This window comes from Phascolarctos cinereus, unplaced genomic scaffold, assembly GCF_003287225.1.
Source record: "Phascolarctos cinereus isolate Bilbo 61053 unplaced genomic scaffold, phaCin_HiC Scaffold_726;HRSCAF=1367, whole genome shotgun sequence".
NCBI classification, from domain to species: Eukaryota; Metazoa; Chordata; class Mammalia; order Diprotodontia; family Phascolarctidae; genus Phascolarctos; species Phascolarctos cinereus.
Window position 1 is genome coordinate 355,068,606 of NW_027556098.1, and position 20,537 is coordinate 355,089,142.

At 37.7% G+C, this 20,537-nt stretch overlaps 1 protein-coding gene across 1 annotated transcript in view; it reads right to left on the reverse strand.

Moving 5' to 3' along the window:
• Window positions 1-20,537, reverse strand: part of CSMD2 (CUB and Sushi multiple domains 2) — a 974,125-nt gene that overhangs the window by 346,625 nt on the left and 606,963 nt on the right. The window contains 1 exon segment of the mRNA XM_078157010.1: window positions 7,015-7,197. Within this exon segment, the coding sequence (XP_078013136.1) occupies window positions 7,015-7,197 (183 nt within the window).

Here is a 20,537-nt window from a genome sequence, read left to right on the forward strand (position 1 = left end):
TCTTTGCTTTCAACAAGGCCCTGATGTTATTGCTGTTGTTTTGTTTTTAATGATTTTTCGAATGAAGTACTTTGACAGAAGGTCAACAAACTAATGTCACTTATCCAGTTGACCCAAATGTAAGAATCATCTCTTTCAGGTTCCATCTGCATATCTTGATATAGTGACAAGAAATATGATTACTGTAGGAGAGAGATTCATAGAATATTAAAAGCTGTCCTTATTTGTTTTATGTCTTAAAGGGGAATGCAAAAAAATTGGGTGGCAAATAATATGAGCTTCATAGCTTGAACTTCTTTAAGTGTTAGAGACTATACAGCAGCTACAAAAGATGTACAAGTAGGAGAGCCAGTCTCAGAGAATTGGAGTGAAGGTCAAGAGGAAGAATGACTTAACAACACTTACTATTTCCTGTAAACATTCCCTTATTCTGACTGTGAGCAATTATAATTTCAGCTCCAAAATCTGACAGTATTGAAGAGGGATGACAGATGTATGGATGATGGGGGAGAAAGAAAAGAATATCCAGACATGAATAGAAAAAATTTGTAAGTGAGAAGTCCCCTCTGGGATCTATTTTTATCCCTATGCTGTAACCAGAAATACTTCTTTATCTACTTGTTACTTCCCTACTACCTTCAAACATGTCCAAATTTACCTCATCCTTGAAACAAAACAAAAAAACCTTTGCTGAACCTACCATCTCCTCAAATCAAATCCCTCTATATCTCTCCTCACTCAAGGACTCTAATTTCTTAAAGCTTGTAATCTGGCTTCCCACACTATTATATTGAAACTATTTTCTTCAAGATTACCAACAATTTATTAATTGCTAAAACTTACAGCCTTTTCTTAATCTCCATCCTTCATCAGTCAGTTAGGTAATGCAGTAGATGGAGAAGTGGTCCTCAAGTCAGGAAGACCTGAACGCAAATGAAGCTTCAAACACTTACTAGCTGTTTGATCTTAGGAAAGTCACTTAACCTCTGTCTGCCCAAGTTTCCTCAACTGTAAAATGGGGATGATAACAGCAGCTACCTCCCAGGTAGATAATCTCCCAAATGAGATAATATTAGTAAAGCACTCTGCAGTGCCTGGCACATAGTAGATGCTTAATAAATACTTGTTTCTTGACTTCTCTGCACCATTTTACACTGCCTTTTAGATATTCTCTCTTCTCTGAGTCTTCACAGCAATTAAACATAAAAGGTCACAAAGGGCATGAATGGAAAGGAAATAAAATTACAGAGAAGACAAAGACTCCCCTCTCCTAGCTGTGTGGCCAATTTCTGTCTCGTTTGCTGGATCAACATCAATTCTCAACCCACTCATCCCTACCCCCTTCACAGTCTGTTCTTTATTTCTTCTTGGTGTTTACATCAGCTCACATGGGTTCAACTATTTGGGAATCATCATAATACAGATGACTCCCAAATCTACTATGTAGTCCTCATTATTCCCTGAAGTTCCAATCATGTGTCAACAGCTACCTGCTGTTAATTATCACCTGAACAGCTCATAAGCACCACAAACTCAACATATTCTAAACAGAACTTATCTTTCCTGATAATCCCACCCCTTCCAAAATTTCCTATTTATGTCTTAGGCAGAGCCATCTTTTCAGGTAGAGTTTACAAATTCAGAGTCATGTTCCAATTTTCATTCTTCATCACTCCCCCCACACCACATATGTTCTGTTGCTAAACTTATTGGTTGTACTTTCTCTTCTTTCTATAAATATGGCCAACACTCTAGTTGAGGTCCTCATCATCCTTTGGCTGCATTATTACCAAAGCCCCCTAATTAGACATACTTCTAGGCCCTTCCCATTCCAATCCATCATCTAAAGAGCTGCCAAATTGATATTCCTAAAGTACAAGTCTAACCATGTCACACCTCAGCTCAAGAAGTTTCAGAGGCTTCCCACTTACTCTAAGATAATATAAATTCCTTTGTTTGGTACATAAAGCAATTCACAATCTGACATCAATTTGTTTTTTCCAAAGTGATTTCACATTACTTCTCCTCACAGATTCTATATTCCAGACAAAACGACCTATCTCCTGCCTCTGTACCTCTGCACAGGTTGCCCCACATTCCTAAAACACTTTCCCTTCTCATCTTAACTTCAAAGGAAGGAAGGAAGGAAGGAAGGAAGGAAGGAAGGAAGGAAGGAAGGAAGGAAGGAAGGAAGGAAGGAAGGAAGGAAGGAAGGAAGGAAGGAAGGAAGGAAGGAGGGAGGAGGGAGGAAGGAGGAAGGGAGGGAGGAAGGAAGGAAGGAAGGAAGGAAGGAAGGAAGGAAGGAAGGAAGGAAGGAAGGAAGGAAGGAAGAGAGGTAAGAACAAGAAACCATCTCTACTCTCAATGAGTTGACATTCTTATATCAGGAGAAACAACAGGTACATATATAAGAATATACAGAAGAAATATGTAGAAAATTATTAGAAAATTCTATAGAAAATATAGACAAAATAATTACCAAAAAAAATACCAGTAGTTAAAGAAGCTAGTTAGGGGAGAAGCGGTTAAGTGGCTCAGTGGATAGAGCACTGGGACTGGAGTCAGGAAGTTCAAATCTGGCCTCAGACAGACAGACAGATTTACTAGCTGTGACCCTGGGCAAATCACTTAACTTCTGTTTGCCTTAATCCACTGGAGAAGGAAATGGCAAACCACTTCAATATCTTTGCCAAGAAAACCCCCTTGGCTATACCATGGTTCAAGGGGTCATGAAGAGTCAGACATAACTAATGAACAACAACAACAAAGTTAAGGAAGAAGGGTGCTAGCAGCTGACTTTCTGATCCTCCTCAGCTGTTAATTCTTCTCAACACCCACTGCCAATCACTCTGTACATATTCTGGAATTATAGTGTCTGTCCAGTACAATGTAGACTCCTGGAGAGTAGAAATTGTTTCATTTTTGTTTTTTGCATTCCTAGGGTTTAGCACAGTATCTTGTGCAAAGTGGAACTAAACTGAAGGACATTAATGTTATATTAGCACTTACCTTTTTAAAAATAATATATCTTTTACAAGGGGGAAACAGCATCATAGCTACATGCATGTCAACCAATGAGGGGAATGAGTAAAAGTGCTGAAGAGGGTGGCCAGGGAGGCTGTATCATCAGCAGGGACCCCAGTTTCAGTGAGAGTCAGAAGATAAGAGAAGCAGGAAAAGAAAAGACTTAAGATGAAAGCAAGTTTGTTACCTACAGAACAAACATTCCAGAGAGCTCCTTGGAAGGGCTGGGTGCATTCAGAGTGGAATATTTGAGTGAAGCAGAATAAGAAAGCAGTAATGGGGGAAGAAGAATGAGTTTGAACAATGACAGTTGAGGATTCAGAATCAGTGGTATGCATAAAAGAATGTGTGTTTGGTAATCATTCAAAAATGAATCCAGGTGGTGAGGACGGAGGGAATAACAATTTTTTAAAAGCGCTTGTTATGTGCCAGACAGTGTTAAGTACTTTACAAACATTATGTCATTTGACACTCACATATCCATTTTACAGTTGAGGAGACAAAGGCAAATAGAGGTTAAATGACTTGACCAGTGACACAGTTATTAAGTGTCTGAGGCTGTATTTAAACACAGGTTCTTCTTGACTTCAGGTCCAGAGCTCTATCTACTGAGCCACCTAGCTGCCTCAGGTGCTAATTAACATCATTAAGAGTTTGTCCTCAAAGAGAAGTCCTCCCAGGATATCAGGTAACTCAATAGAGGAAACTAAGGGGATTTAAAGGAATGTTGCTCTCTTTTCCCTGCAGGCAGTCCAGGCCAGAAGACAAGTGAAGAGAGAAAAAAGGAATGGTATCTCTCTGTGGTAGACAGGCAGGAAGGGTTTCTTGCAAGAGGGAAGGGAACAACCTAGAAGATCAGGCTGTAGGTGGGAAGAAGCCAGCCCAGGAAGCTGTCCAAAAATGTCAACTATTAAACATATTAAACAAGGAACCTCAGCATTCACCTGAAACTAAAATTATTATCTTTATACTGATGATTCTCAAATTTGCTTATCCAGCCCTAGCATCTTTGTTGACCTCCAGTCTCATATCTCCAACAGTCTATTAGACATCTCAAAAAGGAGGTCCTATAGATATTTTGTACGCAATGTGTCCAAAAGTGAATTCATTATCTTCTCCTCCCTCTCAAGTCCTCTCCCTTTTTAAACTTCCCAAACACCGTCAAGGGCAAAGCTGTCCCCCTAGCCTCACCAGCTCACAAGCCCAGGTATCATCCTCAACTCCTCACCATCTCCCACCTCCACATGCCATCTGTTGCCAAGGCCTGTCGATGTCGCCTTTGCAACATCTCTGAATCCACCTCATTCTCTCCTCTAATACTGCCACCACCCTGATGCAGGTCCATCTCCCCATGCCTGGACTTTCAAAACAGCTTGCTAGTTGGTCTGATTGCCACAGGTCTCTTCTCACTCTAGTCCATCTTCCATTCACTTCTCAAAGTGATTTTCCCTTGTCTAAACATGTCACTGCCCTCTACACAATAAACTCTAGTGACTCTCCATCACCTCTAGGATCAAATATAAGGCCCATTGTTTGGTGTTCAAGGCCCTTCAAAACCTATGCTCTCCAAAGAATTGGAAATTGAGGGGATGCCCATCAATTGAGGAATGGCTGAGCAAGTTGTGGTATATGAATGTAATGGAATACTATTGTGCTATAAGAAATGATGAACAGGCAGACTTCAGAAAAACCTGGAAAGACTTGTGTGAACTGATGCTGAATGAAATGAGCAGAACCAGGAGAATGTTGTACATAGTAACAGCCACATTGTGTGATGACTAACTTTAATAGACCTGGCCCTTCTCAGCAATGCAAAGATCTCTGAAAGTCTCATGATGGAAAATGCTATCTACATCCAGAGAAAGAATTATGGAGTTTGAATACAGATAGAAACATACTAGTTACTCTTTTTTTTCTTCTGTTTTGTTCTGTTTCCTCTTTCTTGTGGTTCCTCCTATTGGTTCTAATTCTTCCTTACAACATTACTGATACAAAAATATGTTTAATAGGAATGTATATGTAGAGCCTATATCAGATTGCATGCCATCTTGGGGAGGGAGGCAAGGAGGGAAGGGGAGAAAAATTTAAAACTCAAAAGCATATGGAAGTGATTGTTGAAAACTAAAAATAAATTAATAAAAAAATAAAAATGATAAAAACAAATGTATGCCCTCCACCTTACACTCCCCAATGTGCTCTGCAATCCAATGACACCGGCCTCCTTGTTATTCCTCAAACAAGATTCTGTATCTTCTGATGCCAGGCATTTTCCCTGGCTGTCCCCTATGCCTGAAATATTTTTCCTCCTCATCTCCTGCTCCTGGCTTCCCTGACTTCCTTCAAGTCCCAGCTAAAATCCTACCTGGAAACCTTTCCTAATCCCTTTTAATTCTAGTGCCTTCTCTCTGTTGATTACTTACTATTTATCCTGTACATAGCTTGTCTGTACATAGTTGCTGACATGATATCTCACCCCTTAGACTGTGAACTCCAGGAAGGCTGCTTTCTATTTGAATCTGAAGCTGAGCTGCCAAACCTCTGTTTTTTTCCTCTGTCTCACCTGACTCCTACCCTAACAGATAGCCATGGCCCTCTGTGGAAAGAATATAGTAATACAAATATGCCCACAAGAAAGATGCTATGCCAATTCCCCAAACTTAATAAAACATAACCCTAATACGGAAATCTAGCACAATTACAGCACCCTGGGCCAGTTCTCATGCGCACAATAAAGGACATTTTATCCACAGACAACTTTCACCTCAAGAGGAAGAATGAAATTTCAGGGTAAGAAAGTTTCCAAGGCTTTTAGTGTATAATAGGATTTTGCCAGTCCTCATATTTTGATATCTGTGCCACCTACTAGAATGAGAATGAAAGTTTCAAGCCACCCAAAGTTAAATCCATGATCATTACACAATAAACCAAGAGCATCACCTATGCCCAACCCCCATTTAGCAAATTACAGTCAGCTCACGGCCAGACCCATTTATAGCTCTTACCAATGAAGCAGAAGGATGGTAAGACTAGAGAAGCCAAGGTAGTTTGAGGTTGTTTTATGCTATCAACATAAAAAATCATGGAGGGTGTGAGTTAAAGGGAAATAAAATCACAGAAACAACAAAGACTCCATTTTCCCAACAAACAGCTAGCCATGCAGTCCCCTCCTTTTGTATGTGCCAGTCACAGCAGCCCCCTAGATGAAATTTTAATAAACAGAATTATGGATGTCCACAAAGCCTGGGATGATATCTGAAGTACATAATAATTTGTATAAACATCACACAGTCTCCCTCTCCTTGGATTCCCTCAAGAAATGGAAAGCTACATCTTTTTTCATCATGGCTTCCCAATATGTAGCCATCATAGCAGGCATGAGAAAATAAGTGGAAGAGGGAAAGGCATGTTTTCAAATCAACACTTCTTTCTCTACAACATAAGCAAGTTTTGTCTCTCTCAATTTCACTTTTAGAAATGATACACTATGCTGGCCATAGGCCCAAAGGCTTTTGTGTTAGATTAATGCTGGCTCAACACAACTTGTTTAGGTCACCTTGTTGGTAGATGGCACCCAGAGAAGGGTTTCCAAGAAGGTACCAAGTATTCTAGACACAGGGAGCAAAAGTCTGAAACCTCCAGTGGCAAGTCAATGTGGTCCTCATTGGTAGAAATAAAGAATGTAGCCTATTTTCTTTTTCTTAACTCTCCCTATCAGTTCAGTCACTAATAACTCAGAATTGATGCTTCATCCCCCTACCACCACCACCACCACCACCAATGCTCCAAGATAAATAAAGAAACAACTGCCAAAAATAACACAGGACCAGAGCTTTGAGAGAACTAAGAGGATAAAGAATGGAGAAACAAGCTTGTTAGTAATGCCTAGAGAAAGTCTTATGTCTGAAGGGTCAGACACAAGAAGTGGGCTATTCTAGAACTTTTCCACCTCTTACCCACACATTAAATACCCCAATCTCACTGATCACTTACAAACACAGCCTGGCTTCTTAGCAGACCACTGATTATTCTTTTGGCAAGTAATTGCCTTCTGTCCCACCAACTCAAAGGCAGGCTGGCATTCAAACTTCAGAGTGTCTCCATGTCGAAACCTTGAGCCTTCCCTTCGGCCATAGGCCGGCACACCAGGATCTCCACAGCTGCCCTGCTCAATCTCTGGAAGACAGAAAAAGAAAAAGCAAAGGCAAAATGTGATTGGGTTCCTCAGGTCTCCCTCAGAGAGGGTATACACTGAATGCCATGCTACATACCTGCTTAGTGGTCACCACTATACATATATACATAGAGCCATGATCAAGTATGGAAGCATTATGGACCTAAAGCAGACATCCTGCAATTTTCCAATTTCATCTGCTAGGACAGAGTGGAGCCTCTAGAAGTTTAATGTGGTCACCTCTCATTTTTAATCTGTACTGAGCCAAATCTACTTAGTTTTAGAGGAGCTGCAACTTTCATTGGTGGAAGGAATATCCACACCAACAAAATTACAAGTCTCAGATGTACTGACTGAGTAATCAGTAGCCTGGACTGGAAACTAAGTACTTGCTGGCCAGAAGAGCTTGGTCATATGACCATAGAAGTAGTTCTGAGGAGCAAGCTTTGGAGTGAGCAGGCTAGGTAACTTCTCAGCATAAAGTTAATAAAGTATCAATGTTTCCCAACAGTAGTAGTTGATCATGTGTTCCTGATTGAATCTCTGGAGTTTATCACCCAAGAAGTGGTTTTTCACTCACAAATGCCTCAGTCAGCAATCAGCATCAACTAGCAAATGCTTGGCAGCCCAACCCCATGCTCAGCCATACTGCAGAGGCATCAGGATGAGAAGATAGTCTTCATCCTTTGAGGCACTTACAATCTATGTGAAGAGACAGAATTTATTCACATGAAGCAATCAGAAACAAAATAAGACAGTATGTAATTAGATGATAAATTTTATAGTACAGAATGCAAATGTTCAGAGAAGGGTGCCAGCCATAAGGCCTACAATAGTCAAGAATGGTTTCATAAAGATGTTGCCCAAAACATTTGCCAGAAATCCATGGTCTAGGTTTCTAACCAAGTCTCATCAACAGTTTTCAGACTTTAGAATGGCTGAAGTTGATATCTACATATGGTACCTACTCCTCAAACCATACATATAAGAAAAGAACCTCTCCTACCATTGTCTTATAAAAGCTGACTCTACAAGTATATAGCTCCTTATGGAATATCTGCTTGAGTAAATATAAATCCTTAACTGTTTCACTTTTGATTTTGTATCTCCAAGCTTGTTAATTAACTGATTGATTAGAACATGGAAGTCCTGACCAACAAAATTTACTGAAATATATGGCCATCACCATATTTTTCAATGCTAATAGGGCAGACTAGGATACTAATGTTAAAACATTTTGCCTCGTGGTTCTCCTGCCTAGAAAGAGGATTTCTTTTCTCAAGATTGGCTCTTCTAAATTCAGGAACTGGCAACCAGTGGCTCAAGGCCACAAGCAGCTCTTAAGTACACATCTGGGGTACCTTTAAACAAATTAAAACATCACAGACTCTCAGAGCTGAAAATTATAATTCTTAGATTCTGTGATTTTCTGAGGGAAGCTCAGAGATAATCTAGTCCAGGTTATAATTGTATTATTCCCAATTATCATCCATCTTCCCCCAACTTGAGTATTTTCAGTGAGGGGGAATCCACTACTTCTCAAAGAAGGCCATTACAATTCTATACATCTCCAATTTTTAAATTACCTTTTTCTTAAATTAAGCTCTACTTCAGTTAAACTTCCCCCATTATTTCTAGTCATCCATTTTGGTTTCATGCAGAATAAATATAATCTATCTTTCACAAGATAATACTTTAAATATCTGAAGATAATATTATTTCTTCCACCTCCAGTCTTCTGTTTTTCAAGCTGGCCATTCCTAGCTCCTTTGACCAATACTCACACGCATGTTCTCAACATTCTGGTCAAACTCCAGTTAATCAAGGTCTTTCCTAATTAAGTCTGTACCTGTGAGATGACTCATCTCATCGACATACAAATGAATTCTACTATGCAAAATGAATCATTAGTTGTAGAAAGTGAATATTTTATACCTTCTGCAAATATCCTCTGCTTATGTTTATGTGAAGGTAGACCAAACACAGGTCAGTATATGAGGAACATAAATTATTGTTGGTTTTGGCCAGCAATAAAGTAAAAGTTCTGGACAGGGCAGGCCGAAGACTTTGGTAAATAGGATCATAGCCAAAAGTATTATGTGTTAAGGAGTTCCAAAAACCAGAGTGAAGCTGCATAGAATGGCAAAACTTATAAAATTAGCCCTAGAATTTTGTTACTTGTTGCTACCATAATATCAACCTTCAATTCTGCTGTTACAATGGTTGCAGGAGAGTAGATGGGAGCAGCTGTCCCAATACCTGGTCCTCAAATGTTCCCCCCTCCATTTGGCCTGGCTATCTGATAGCACATGTTTCCCTTGCTCATAGAGGTAAGGATGAGAAAGTCAATAAGTCCACATTTACCCCTCCTGCATTTGGATCAGTGATAATGTTCAACTGTGAATTATATTATTCTAAACAAACCAATGCCATAACAATATGAATTGTTTTGAAGGATACAGAACTACAATAGAAAGCATGAGAAATAAAATCCCCATCTTTTAACTGGATGTAATTACCAAATATTTCCATGGCTCCAAATATTTTGTCAGCTAGGGAGGCTGTTAAAGAAGTGAAACTAACTATTCACTGATAATGAATACATATGTTTCATTGATGTGTCCAGGAATCTTTTCACATACTTAAAAAATACTTCAGTGTATCCATGAACTCATCATGTCGACACTTCCTTAAACTGATGGCAGATAACCTCTTTTTTGCTCCTTCACATTCTGTGTGCTTCTTGACCATGGGGACTTTTAGTTTTATTCCTCTTGGTTATTTGTGCCCCTGAAGATGTGGTCTGCTATATCTGGCTCGATCCCTTCTCCTGGCTTTTTACCCCCTTATCAATATCCTCAACATGTTCACAGTTCATTCTCATGAAAATTTTATAGCAACGAGAAGTGGTAAATGGGTTAGTACCTTGTGATGAAGTCCTGTTTACTTTGTTGAGGAGATAATATCATTCATGATATTTTCCATTCTTTTGGAAGCTGTCCCACTTAGAGATATCTCAGAAATGGACCTCTGGATAACGCTGATATTGCATACAAGAACAGGCCCAACTACTCTCCCAAGTTTATCTTTTCAAGTACCATTTCCCCTCCTCACATAGCATATTAAGTACTAACATGCTAGATTCCAAATACGGTTGTTACGTCGTTATCAATGATGAAAATATAGTGGCATATTATATTGAACACATTAAGACAAGGTTGCTTTATATAACATTTCTCTTGTCTGAACAATGGATTGTCACAAACCCTTTAACAATTAAAATATTGTGAGAAAAATAATTAAAGGTGGTACTTTTTTGCTTTTGCTCCTCAGCAGCCTTCAGGCTTCAAGTGTTCTGAGGAAAAATATTTCTTCTTGCCTTTGAGTACAAGATTAAATCATAGCTAGGCCAACAATTAAATTGATACTTGTAGACGGCTTAAAAGACTTTCACGACTAGCACCCTTCCACCTTTGGGTTTTGGGGGTTATTTTGGCCATAATGTCACTTTCACAGAGGGCTGAGGGCTATTTTGTATTTTTATCTATTCTATGTACTCAAATAATCTATCACCTAGTGTTCAACCTTCTGGCAAAGAACTTTCCTAGATTCCACAGGAAAATATCTTTTACGTAAAAATCACTACCTAGAATGGAAATTTATTTCAATTTTGATATCTCTAATTATTTAGCAAATTTTCTGTACATCAAGCCAAAATCTGTCTCTCTTCAACGGTCATTTTAGTTTTGTCCTCTGGGGTCAATTAAAACAAGTATTATCCCTCTTCCCCATAAAAGTCCTTGAAATATTTGTAGATATCTGCTTTTCTTCCTAGCATGCTAAGATTTTTAAAAATCTCAACGCTATTATCTAATGTGTTCGTTTACCCTCTCAAACTTATGTGATATGTAGTTCACAAACATGTCATTTATAGATTCATCTAAATCACTGATGACCCTCTTCCACAAAAAGGGGAATAGTACTTGACTTCTCAGCGGGCCAGGAAAGTATCTATTGACTAATCATGTAGGGTAAATAAGTGAATGTGCTATAATACCTCTGGGGAGATGAAGACAAACATTTGAAAAGAGCTCCAAAGGATCCCTTCACACAGGTGGTCAAACACCATGACTAAGCTAGCTGACTGATAGACTGATGGGACTCTTTGTTTCCCCTTGCATGACCTAAGTTCTCCCATAGTAAAGAAACACGGTTTTTAAATTTTGTGTGTTCCTTTTTTTTAACTCAAACTTTGGAAAAAACTGGCTATGAACATCATTAGTGGCAAACTGTGTTTTACATGTGCTGTAGTGGGTCTTCTGCTCAAAAGAATGTATTTAGTGATGTCATCATTGATCAAAAGAGTACAATGCTAGAGAACAGAACCAGGGATTATTCACCTATAACAAGTGGCTGAGGGCCTGGCACTTAGCATAATTCTACCAATGACCTAGGTAGACAGAGCCAAGAGTCATTACAGAGATTTATGAGAAAAGGATGTCATACCAGGACTTGGGACATGTTATAGAAGCATATGGTACTGACTCCAATATGGCAGATACCATGTGGCAACTATATCCAAGCCCTGAAGCAAGCTGGGCCCCTAAAAATTAGTTTATATTGAGAAGCTAAGTACCAACAAACTTTATTAATCAGGTGAAGATTCAGAATTTCAGTTTTTATATCCTGAATATATGTGACAAGGTGCAGTACCAAAAGCACTTGGACTTGGAGTCAACAGACCTAGAGTTGAGTTTCAGCCCTGTGAAGTTGGACAAATCACTCACCCTCTCTGAGCTTTATTTTCCTCCTCTGTAAAATGAGGATAGTAAGATATGTAGATCTGAGTTCATAGGGTTCTTGTGAAGAGAATGCTTTACAAATTAACTGCTTTATAAAAATGAGTTATTGTTTTTAAATAGCATTCTTGTTTAAGACTCACTGATGATTTAAGTCTAGCATGGGAAGGAGTGGGGTCCTAGATATATAGGACACTGATAGTATGATGTGAAATCCTTTCAAGAAAAATCTAAAGTCTAGTAAACATGAAGCTCTAAGAATGTCCCAATCAACAAACTCATAAAAAGAATATTGGAAAGGATTTGCTATGAAATTTGGTGCATACCTATAGGAGTTTCCACATTGAGCATCACTTCCTTTTCCCTTCCTCTGGGCTATCCAGATAGTTCTGACACATGTATTTACATTGGTCTCAAACATTCCATACCTGGTTGGAGTTGATGAATGACTTACAATTTTACTCTCCCACAGAGTTCTAGTACCAGCTCTGTTACTACTCATCTCAGTGATCTTAGACCTCTTGGTCCATTTTCTCATTTGTAAAATGAAAGGATAGACCAGATGAACTTGAAAGTTCTTTTCAGAAGAGCCTCAAATCAAGACTTTTGAACAGTATCCTCTATGTCACCGAATTATTAAAGAAATGGCTCCCACTGAGGCCCTCAGTTAAAAAAAATCCTGGATGTTCAGACCACAGAAAATGTTTTCATAATAATGAGACTCAGATCTCTAACAAGAGTGAGTCAGGCTTCGTTTCCATTTGAAAGATGGAAAAGCTGAATACCAGAGAGACTCAGTAAAATGTAGTAGTAGTAGTAGTAGTAGTAGTAATAACAATAACTAGCATTTATAAAGCACTTCAAGATTTTCAAAGCACTTTACAAATATCTCATTTTATCCTTACAACAATCACATAAGTTATATACTTATTTTACAGATGAGGACACTGAGGTAAATAGAGGGTCACATAATGACATGGGTACTTTTTGGTCAGAGCTAGAGCTAGAAATTAAGAATCTCAGATCTTTTTTTCCCAGTCCTGAAGATCTGCAAGAAAGAATTCTTTCAAAATGAGAACTGGAAGAACAAAACTGGGAAACAGTAGAGTCATTTGCAAGTAAACAGACAGATAATTCTCACATCACCAAGAAGGCATAAACACTACCAATAAGTGGGAGTTACAAAATGGCAATTTCAGGTCAACATAAAGAACTGCCTAATTAATAGAGCTTTCTAAAATTAGACAAACTCAATCTCCTACTTCTTCTACATGAATAACTAACAAACATTTGAAGAAAACCCATTTAGTCTTATTTATTTGTTAAAAAAAAAAGTTAAGTAACTTCAATGTGAGATTCCAAACTGAACTTGGAAATTTTGAAATTCAGTTATTAAAGAAATGATGTTACAGGAAAATGTAATCTGTTATTTGACTCAGCATATGAATATAATTTAAAGACTGTAAATAGGTATGAAAACAGGCTGTTGCTTAGAAAAGACAGACAATGATCTCTGAAGGCCCCAGAAATTTACAAGCACGGAGTTACATGTAAATTCAACACAGATTTCATTTTGTATAATTCTTTATTTAATCCTAATGGCTTTGTAAAATAGATGACTTCTTGATCTATTTTTACTATACTTGGAGAACTTAGATATTATGTAGCATAATATTATGCTTAACATTTTAATGCTTAACATTAAACATACATTAATTTGCATAAGCTGGATGACCAATTGTGCTATGTGGTGTAGAGGAAAATCTTTCACAGATATGAACTGGACTAGGTAGCTGCTGAGGTTCTTCACAATTCTAAAATTCTGATTCTGTGATTTTCTTTCCTAATGAAAACAGCCATTTTCACCTCTAGATCCTCCCTCTACTGCTATCATTCTGTGACCTTTCTTCCTATTAGGTTTATTCCATCCCTCTATATAAACTTGTTTAGTTCTGTTTTACTGTAATTCTGTTTAAAGAAACTCCATACCTAACTCATAGTCTTTCTTCGTTCCTAGAGATAACCTGATACTCAAGGACTAATATGTCCTCAAATGTTCTGCATTCTCAGTTCATCAACCTCAACTCCCATGAACTTCCATCTTCATTCTGCTTCTGCCACCTAAATAAGTGGTCAATTATTCTTCAGCCCTCATCACCCAAAACTGTGCCTTCTCTATAATCTTGAATTTGGAAATTCCAATTTTAGTTTCCTAACTTCCTTTCCTTCCACCTCTTCTGCTGCCCGTCACTTCTAAACCTTTTCTAACATCCAGGCACCCAATCATCTCTTCCTTTCCCAATCCATCATCCCCGTTCTGTTCTCACTTTTCAATTGTCATAATTCTGACACTAGGGTTGAATGACTCAACTTTACACCATCCACCTGGTCCTCCTGGTGCCAGTCACACCCTGAGTTACCCTACCACTCCTGCTCTTATACTGCTGAACTCTGCTGGAAAAGTCTGACAGTCATGCTAATGAGGGCCATCATCATTATCTTCCTCTTCTGCCTCCTCCTCATCATCATAGTTAGCATTTGCATAGCATTTAAGGTTTGCAAAGCTATTTATATACATTAACTCATTTGATGGTCAGGAGAATCCTTTGAGATTGCTATTATCATCCCTAATTCACGTATCAGGAAATTGAGATGACAGAGAGGGTGACTTGCCCAGGGTCCCACAGATAGTAACTGGCTAGTAACTGACACAGAATTCAAACCCAGTTCTTCCTAACTTCAAATCTCATATCCTATCAACTGTGCCATCTAGCTGTCAGTATAAAGTCATGTTATTTTATCTCCAGTGGGTCCTCACTATATCACAAAGCAATTCTTTTGTTCTTCCTCGATTGACTTCACTGACTGCTCTCTGCTATTCCAAACCTCCTTCTTCCTCAAGGGCTTGCCACTAATCTCTCTCAACACATGACCTTGCCACCACCTTTACTTATGAAAACAATCCTTCATCCCCTATATTCCACACCCCAAAATCCTTCTAAATCTGTCCTCCAGTCTCTGAGGAAGAATTGGCTTAGAAACTTCTTGTCAAAGCCAACATTTCTATTTGTGTCCTTGATCCCAGTTCCTTCTATCTGATAATATGTCTATATACAAGTTTCACCATCTCTCCTTTTCTACTGTCTTATTCTCTGCTGCCTACAAATGTTCAAATCTTTCCTATCTTTAAAAAAAACTCAGTCTACTGCTTACACATACCTAAATCTCTCCCACCCTTTAAAAAATTAATCTAATCCATCATCCTCCAAAGTTATCATACTCTGTCTTTTCTCTATTTCATTGACAAGTTCCAAAAGAGTAATCTATCTTGCCTCCACATCCTCAATATTCACTTGCTTTTCAATCCTTTATAATATGTCTTTTGTTTTGTTTTGGTTTTTGCTAGGCAATGTGGTTAAGTGACTTGCCCAGGGTTCATACAGCTAGTTAAGTGCCAAGTATCTGAGGCCAGATTTGAACTCAGATCCTCCTGACTCCAGGGCTGGTGCTTTATCCACTGTACCACCTAGCTGCCCCACAACTATGTCTTTCAACCCCATCACTTTCCTAAAGTTATTGTCTTCAAGGTTACCAAACAGTCTCTTCACTACTAAATCCAATGACATCTCCTAAGTCCGTCCTCATCTCTAACCTGACAAAAGGTTATGATACTGCTGACTTTTCATTCTTACCAGAAACTCACTCTTCCCTTGACTTCTGAAGACTTTCTCAGAGTTCTCTACCTCCCTGCATCAAATAATCTTTTAGTTCCTTTTCTGAATCACTATCTATCTCCTACTTCCTAAGTATAAATTACCATCAAGGCTTGGCCTGCGTCTTCTTCTCTTCTCTCTCCCTTGGGCTTTAGCTGCCATGGATTCAAGTATCATCTCTATGTAAATAACTCTTAAATCTATATATCTAGTCCTAATTTCTCTTCTGAACTCTTATTCTATGTTGCTAACTACTTGTTGGACATCTCTATCAGGATGTTTCTTTACCATTCCAAACTCTGGGTATTCACATCAGAATTCACCATAGCTCCCCCTAAAGCCATCAGACTTCCAAAATTATCTCTATTGAGAATACTACTTTTTACCTTCATGTAGTTTTATAAGTCAGAAGATCACTGACTTTTCCCTATCCTTCATAGTCCCTATATCAAATCAGTTGCCAAATTTTGTTAATTCTACTTCCAAAAAAAATCTCTTGAATCAGTCACATTTTCTCCACTTATATGGCCAAACCCCTAGATCAGATGTTCATCGCCTCTCACCTAGACTAATGTAAGGGCTCCTAAACTGGTCTCCGTTTCCAATCTCTTCCTTTTCAATACATTCTCCACTGTTTCAAAAACAATGTTCCTAAACCACAGTTCTGAACACATCACTCCCCTATTCAAAATGTTACGTGGCTTCTATTGACACTAGATAAAATGTCGATGATATAACCTGACTTCAACTTACATTTCCAGTCCTTACGTTCCATCCAAACTAAACTACAACTTGTTTTGTGACATTCTATCTCCTTTCACTATGCATCTGTACAAACCATTTCTCAAGGCTTAGAATGTACTCCTTCCTATCTGACTTTCAGAATCCTTGTCTTCCTTCAAAGTCTATAGGGATAAAATGAGATTACAGTGCTTTGTAAACCACAGAGTGCAACATAAACACTAGCTGTTGCAGTTGTTGTTCCATAGCTTTATACTTCCTTGAGGGCTCTTATTTATCTTTTCATCTTTTCCCAGCACTAGTACAGGATACTTTATATAACAGGTATTTGATAAATATTAACTTAACTTGTAAAATAAATGTTGAAGGTCGATTAATATTAATGACAAATGTCCATCTACTTAAAGAGAGTAACCACATCCTCTCGCTTTAGTATTCTTTTCTCCATACTAAACATTTGCCATTCCTTCAATAAATCTTCATATTACATGGTTTTCAGTACCTTCAGCATTCTGTTATTCTCCTATGTTTTGAACATTATGCTTCTATTAACCTAAGCACATTTGCTTCTGTAAGAGTCATTGTGTATTACTGGTTCAGCATGAGCTGAATCAATGAGTTAGTTAAATCAAATGCCTAGGTCTTTTTTAATATAATGTGAATACAGAACTCTGCATTTATATTCATCACAACACTATTTATAGAGTTGAAGTGAAATTAATTCATCTTATTAATCTGGAACCTTATTTCCATCAGGCAAACATCACTTTGGATCCCAATTCTGTCATCCAATATTATAGTTATCCCTCCCAGCTTCACGTCAACTGTGGGTCCGACAAGCCTAACAAATATGCTTTTGCTAGAGTCACTGACAAAAATGAGGTTTAAGAAATAGGTATTTAAAAAAAGAAATAGGTATTTTTTTCTTTCTTTAAAGTTTTTCTGCACCCTGGCCTTGCCTAAATCTGCCCTGTTCTTTACATGTTCTGACACAGTTGAGTCAAATGGAACCTCCCCCACAAACATCTTTCTGTAGAGAGTCCTTTAGTGTGGGGAGCAGAGGCCCACCCTCCTTCATGTCTTGCTTTTGAATCTGCAAATCTCCTAGGTCAGTGTCAGGAAAAAAAATCTGAAAATATACTATCTATAATTGTCACTGTGTCAAGTATTGCTGACATTTTAAAGATACAGAGACAGAATTATGTGAGAGTACTTAACAAGATAAAATTGAATAATAACTCATAAAAATTACAATTACAATAACTATAACTTTTATAGGACTTTGAGATTTACAAAGTACCTTCCAACAACTTTGTGAGATAGTTAATGAAAAGTATTATTATTTCTTTTTTACAGATGAAGTGATCTGCCCATGATTACACAGTTATTATAAAAGGAAACACTGAAAACACAGGTCTACTAATTCCAAGTACAAGATTATTTCCACTGCCCATTCTGGGAAAGTATGATCAGTCACTGAGTTCAATGTATGTCAAAGCATCTCTGTTTTGCAAATAAATCAAGATCTGGCAGTTTCCCTCAGACTATAAATACGTTTTTAATGGGAAGCCTTAAAGGATACACAGAAGGATGAGACTATATGGTTCTAGAGACTAGCAAATAGATGTTATATAGAGGTCAATGACTATTATACTATGTCTACATACTTGCTTAAGATAATGAGAGAAGTTTCCAAATTTCCAGTGGATAGTAAATATAATTCAGAAAAACAAAAGAGGAGAAAGAGAAAAATAGATCAGACCATCAAGGAGTAAGAGGTCCTGAAAACTCTAGGTGGTTTAAAGAGGATGCTAGAAGATCACTGCTGTATGGACTTCTGAAGCCCAGGGAAAGAATATTTGAGAGAATATTGGCGGAGAAATGTCCTTCTTATTGAAGAAACCTAAGTCTGCTCCCAAATGTTAGAAAGCATGGTAGATAAGGCACGAAAACCCTAACTACTTTGGCAACTCAAATTTTCTTCAGGCTCTGAGGATGGAAGATTAGCTCATGCTCTAATGCAGACAGGATTGGGACAGGCCAAGGACCAATCCCTCACTCACTTAAAAAAAAAAACCCACCAGGGAAAAAGGAAGACTCAGAGACTTGACCTAATCCTATTTCTATTTCAAGGAAACTACTACTGTCAGCCCTTCACATAATCCAGCTAAATAGCCACTACTGTCCCTTACACACAAATTATTCCACCTCTCATCTCTGTTTCTTTGCACTGGCTATTCTTCATGACTAGAATGTTCTTCCTACTTACCTCCATCTCTTAAAATTCCTAGCTTCCTTCAATGCTCAGCTCAAGCTGAGGCCTTGTCTAATCTCCTAGACTAATGCCTTTCCCAAAATTGCTTCATATTTGTTTCGTATATACTTATATGTGTACATGTTGTTTTCCCTGATAAAATGTAAGCTTCATGAGCTCAGGTACTGTTTTATTTCTGTCTTTGTATTCCAAATGTCTAGCACATAGCAGATTCATAATAAATGACTAGTGTTTGACCACTGCTTACTTTAAAATTTTCTTATAATTTTGCAAGTTTCCTCTCATATTTATGATTTTAAATTCCTGTTTGTTTTTCTGTAGTTTAGTACCTATTATGTGTTAGGCACCATTAGGTACCAGAAGCATAAAGATAAAAACAAACAAAAAATAGTACTTACCTCAAGGAGCTTATATTCTCCTGGGAAAAAAACCCTTGGAAAAACTAAAAACAACTGTCTGTTTATACCTTACTTTAGAGACAAACGGGAAGGGAACAGGTAGAAACCTACTTTTCTTTCTGCAGGAAAAGCTAGGTGACAGAAATTAGAAATGGAAGTGGCGATATACCTAATGGAAGATGCTGACAAGCCCTGGAATAAAAAATAGAAAAAGTGGAGCCCAAAAAAGGTAGTCCAAGATCAACTGTCTGCAAGTATTTAACACTTACAGAGGACCAAAGTGTCACCACAGTCATCTTGTGAACCTTTTCTTCTCCAAAGAAAAAAGTAAAAACAAACTAGAGACCCTAGGACTCAGACTCCCTCAGCAGTTTGTGTGTATATAATATACATATATACATATATATATATATATATACATATATATATACATATATATATATGTATATATATGTATATATATATATACATATATATATATGTGTATATATATATGTATATATATATATGTATATATATATAATATACATATATATATGTGTATATATATATATATGTATATTATATATATATATATATGTGCATATATGTGCAAAACTCATTTTCTTTCTCTCTTCCTCTCTATGTCTCTTTCTCTTATTCTACCCATTTGCCTGACTCCTGTTTTCTTTTTTATCTTTGTCTTAAACAGAAGCATATGATACGCTCTACCATCTTCTATCAGGTCACATGACTTTTGGATGATCTTCCCTACTCCTTGTCACATAATAGAGACCAAAGATAATATCACTCATCACCTGAGTGGGTCATTTTGAAATCTATAGAAATTCTCCCTCAAAGTGATTCCTGAATTGGGCCCTGAAGGAACAAAGGGAATTAAACAAGTGAAGATAGAGAAGAGGATAAATTCTAAACACACAACTAAGAATGAACAAAGGCACAGAGGTAGGAGAGGGCAGGAAGAAAACAAAGGATAGAAAGCCATTTGTTTGCAACATAAAATATGTAAGGGGAAGCAATATGATATAAGGCTGCAAAGACAGGATGGAACCATGTGGTAGAAAGCTTTAAAAGCCAAAATTAGAAGCTTACATTCTATTTGTTGGACAGTGGGAAGTACCTGAAAAGTTTTGAATAGAGAAGTTTCAGAAGTTTTAGGAAGATCATTCAGTCAGCTATGTAAAGGAATGACTACAGAAATACATAGTGAAGGCAGCAAACCTTAGCAGGACATTATAGAAGTCTAGCTGAAAAGTGATGAGGACCTAAACTAACACACTACCAGATGAAGTAGAAAGGAGTCATTGGGAACGAAATTGCTCAGGTACTAAAAACTAATTGAATTGGAGAATGATGGAAAGTGAAATGATTCTGAGCATATGAACCTGTGTGATTGAGAGGACCGTGGAACAACAA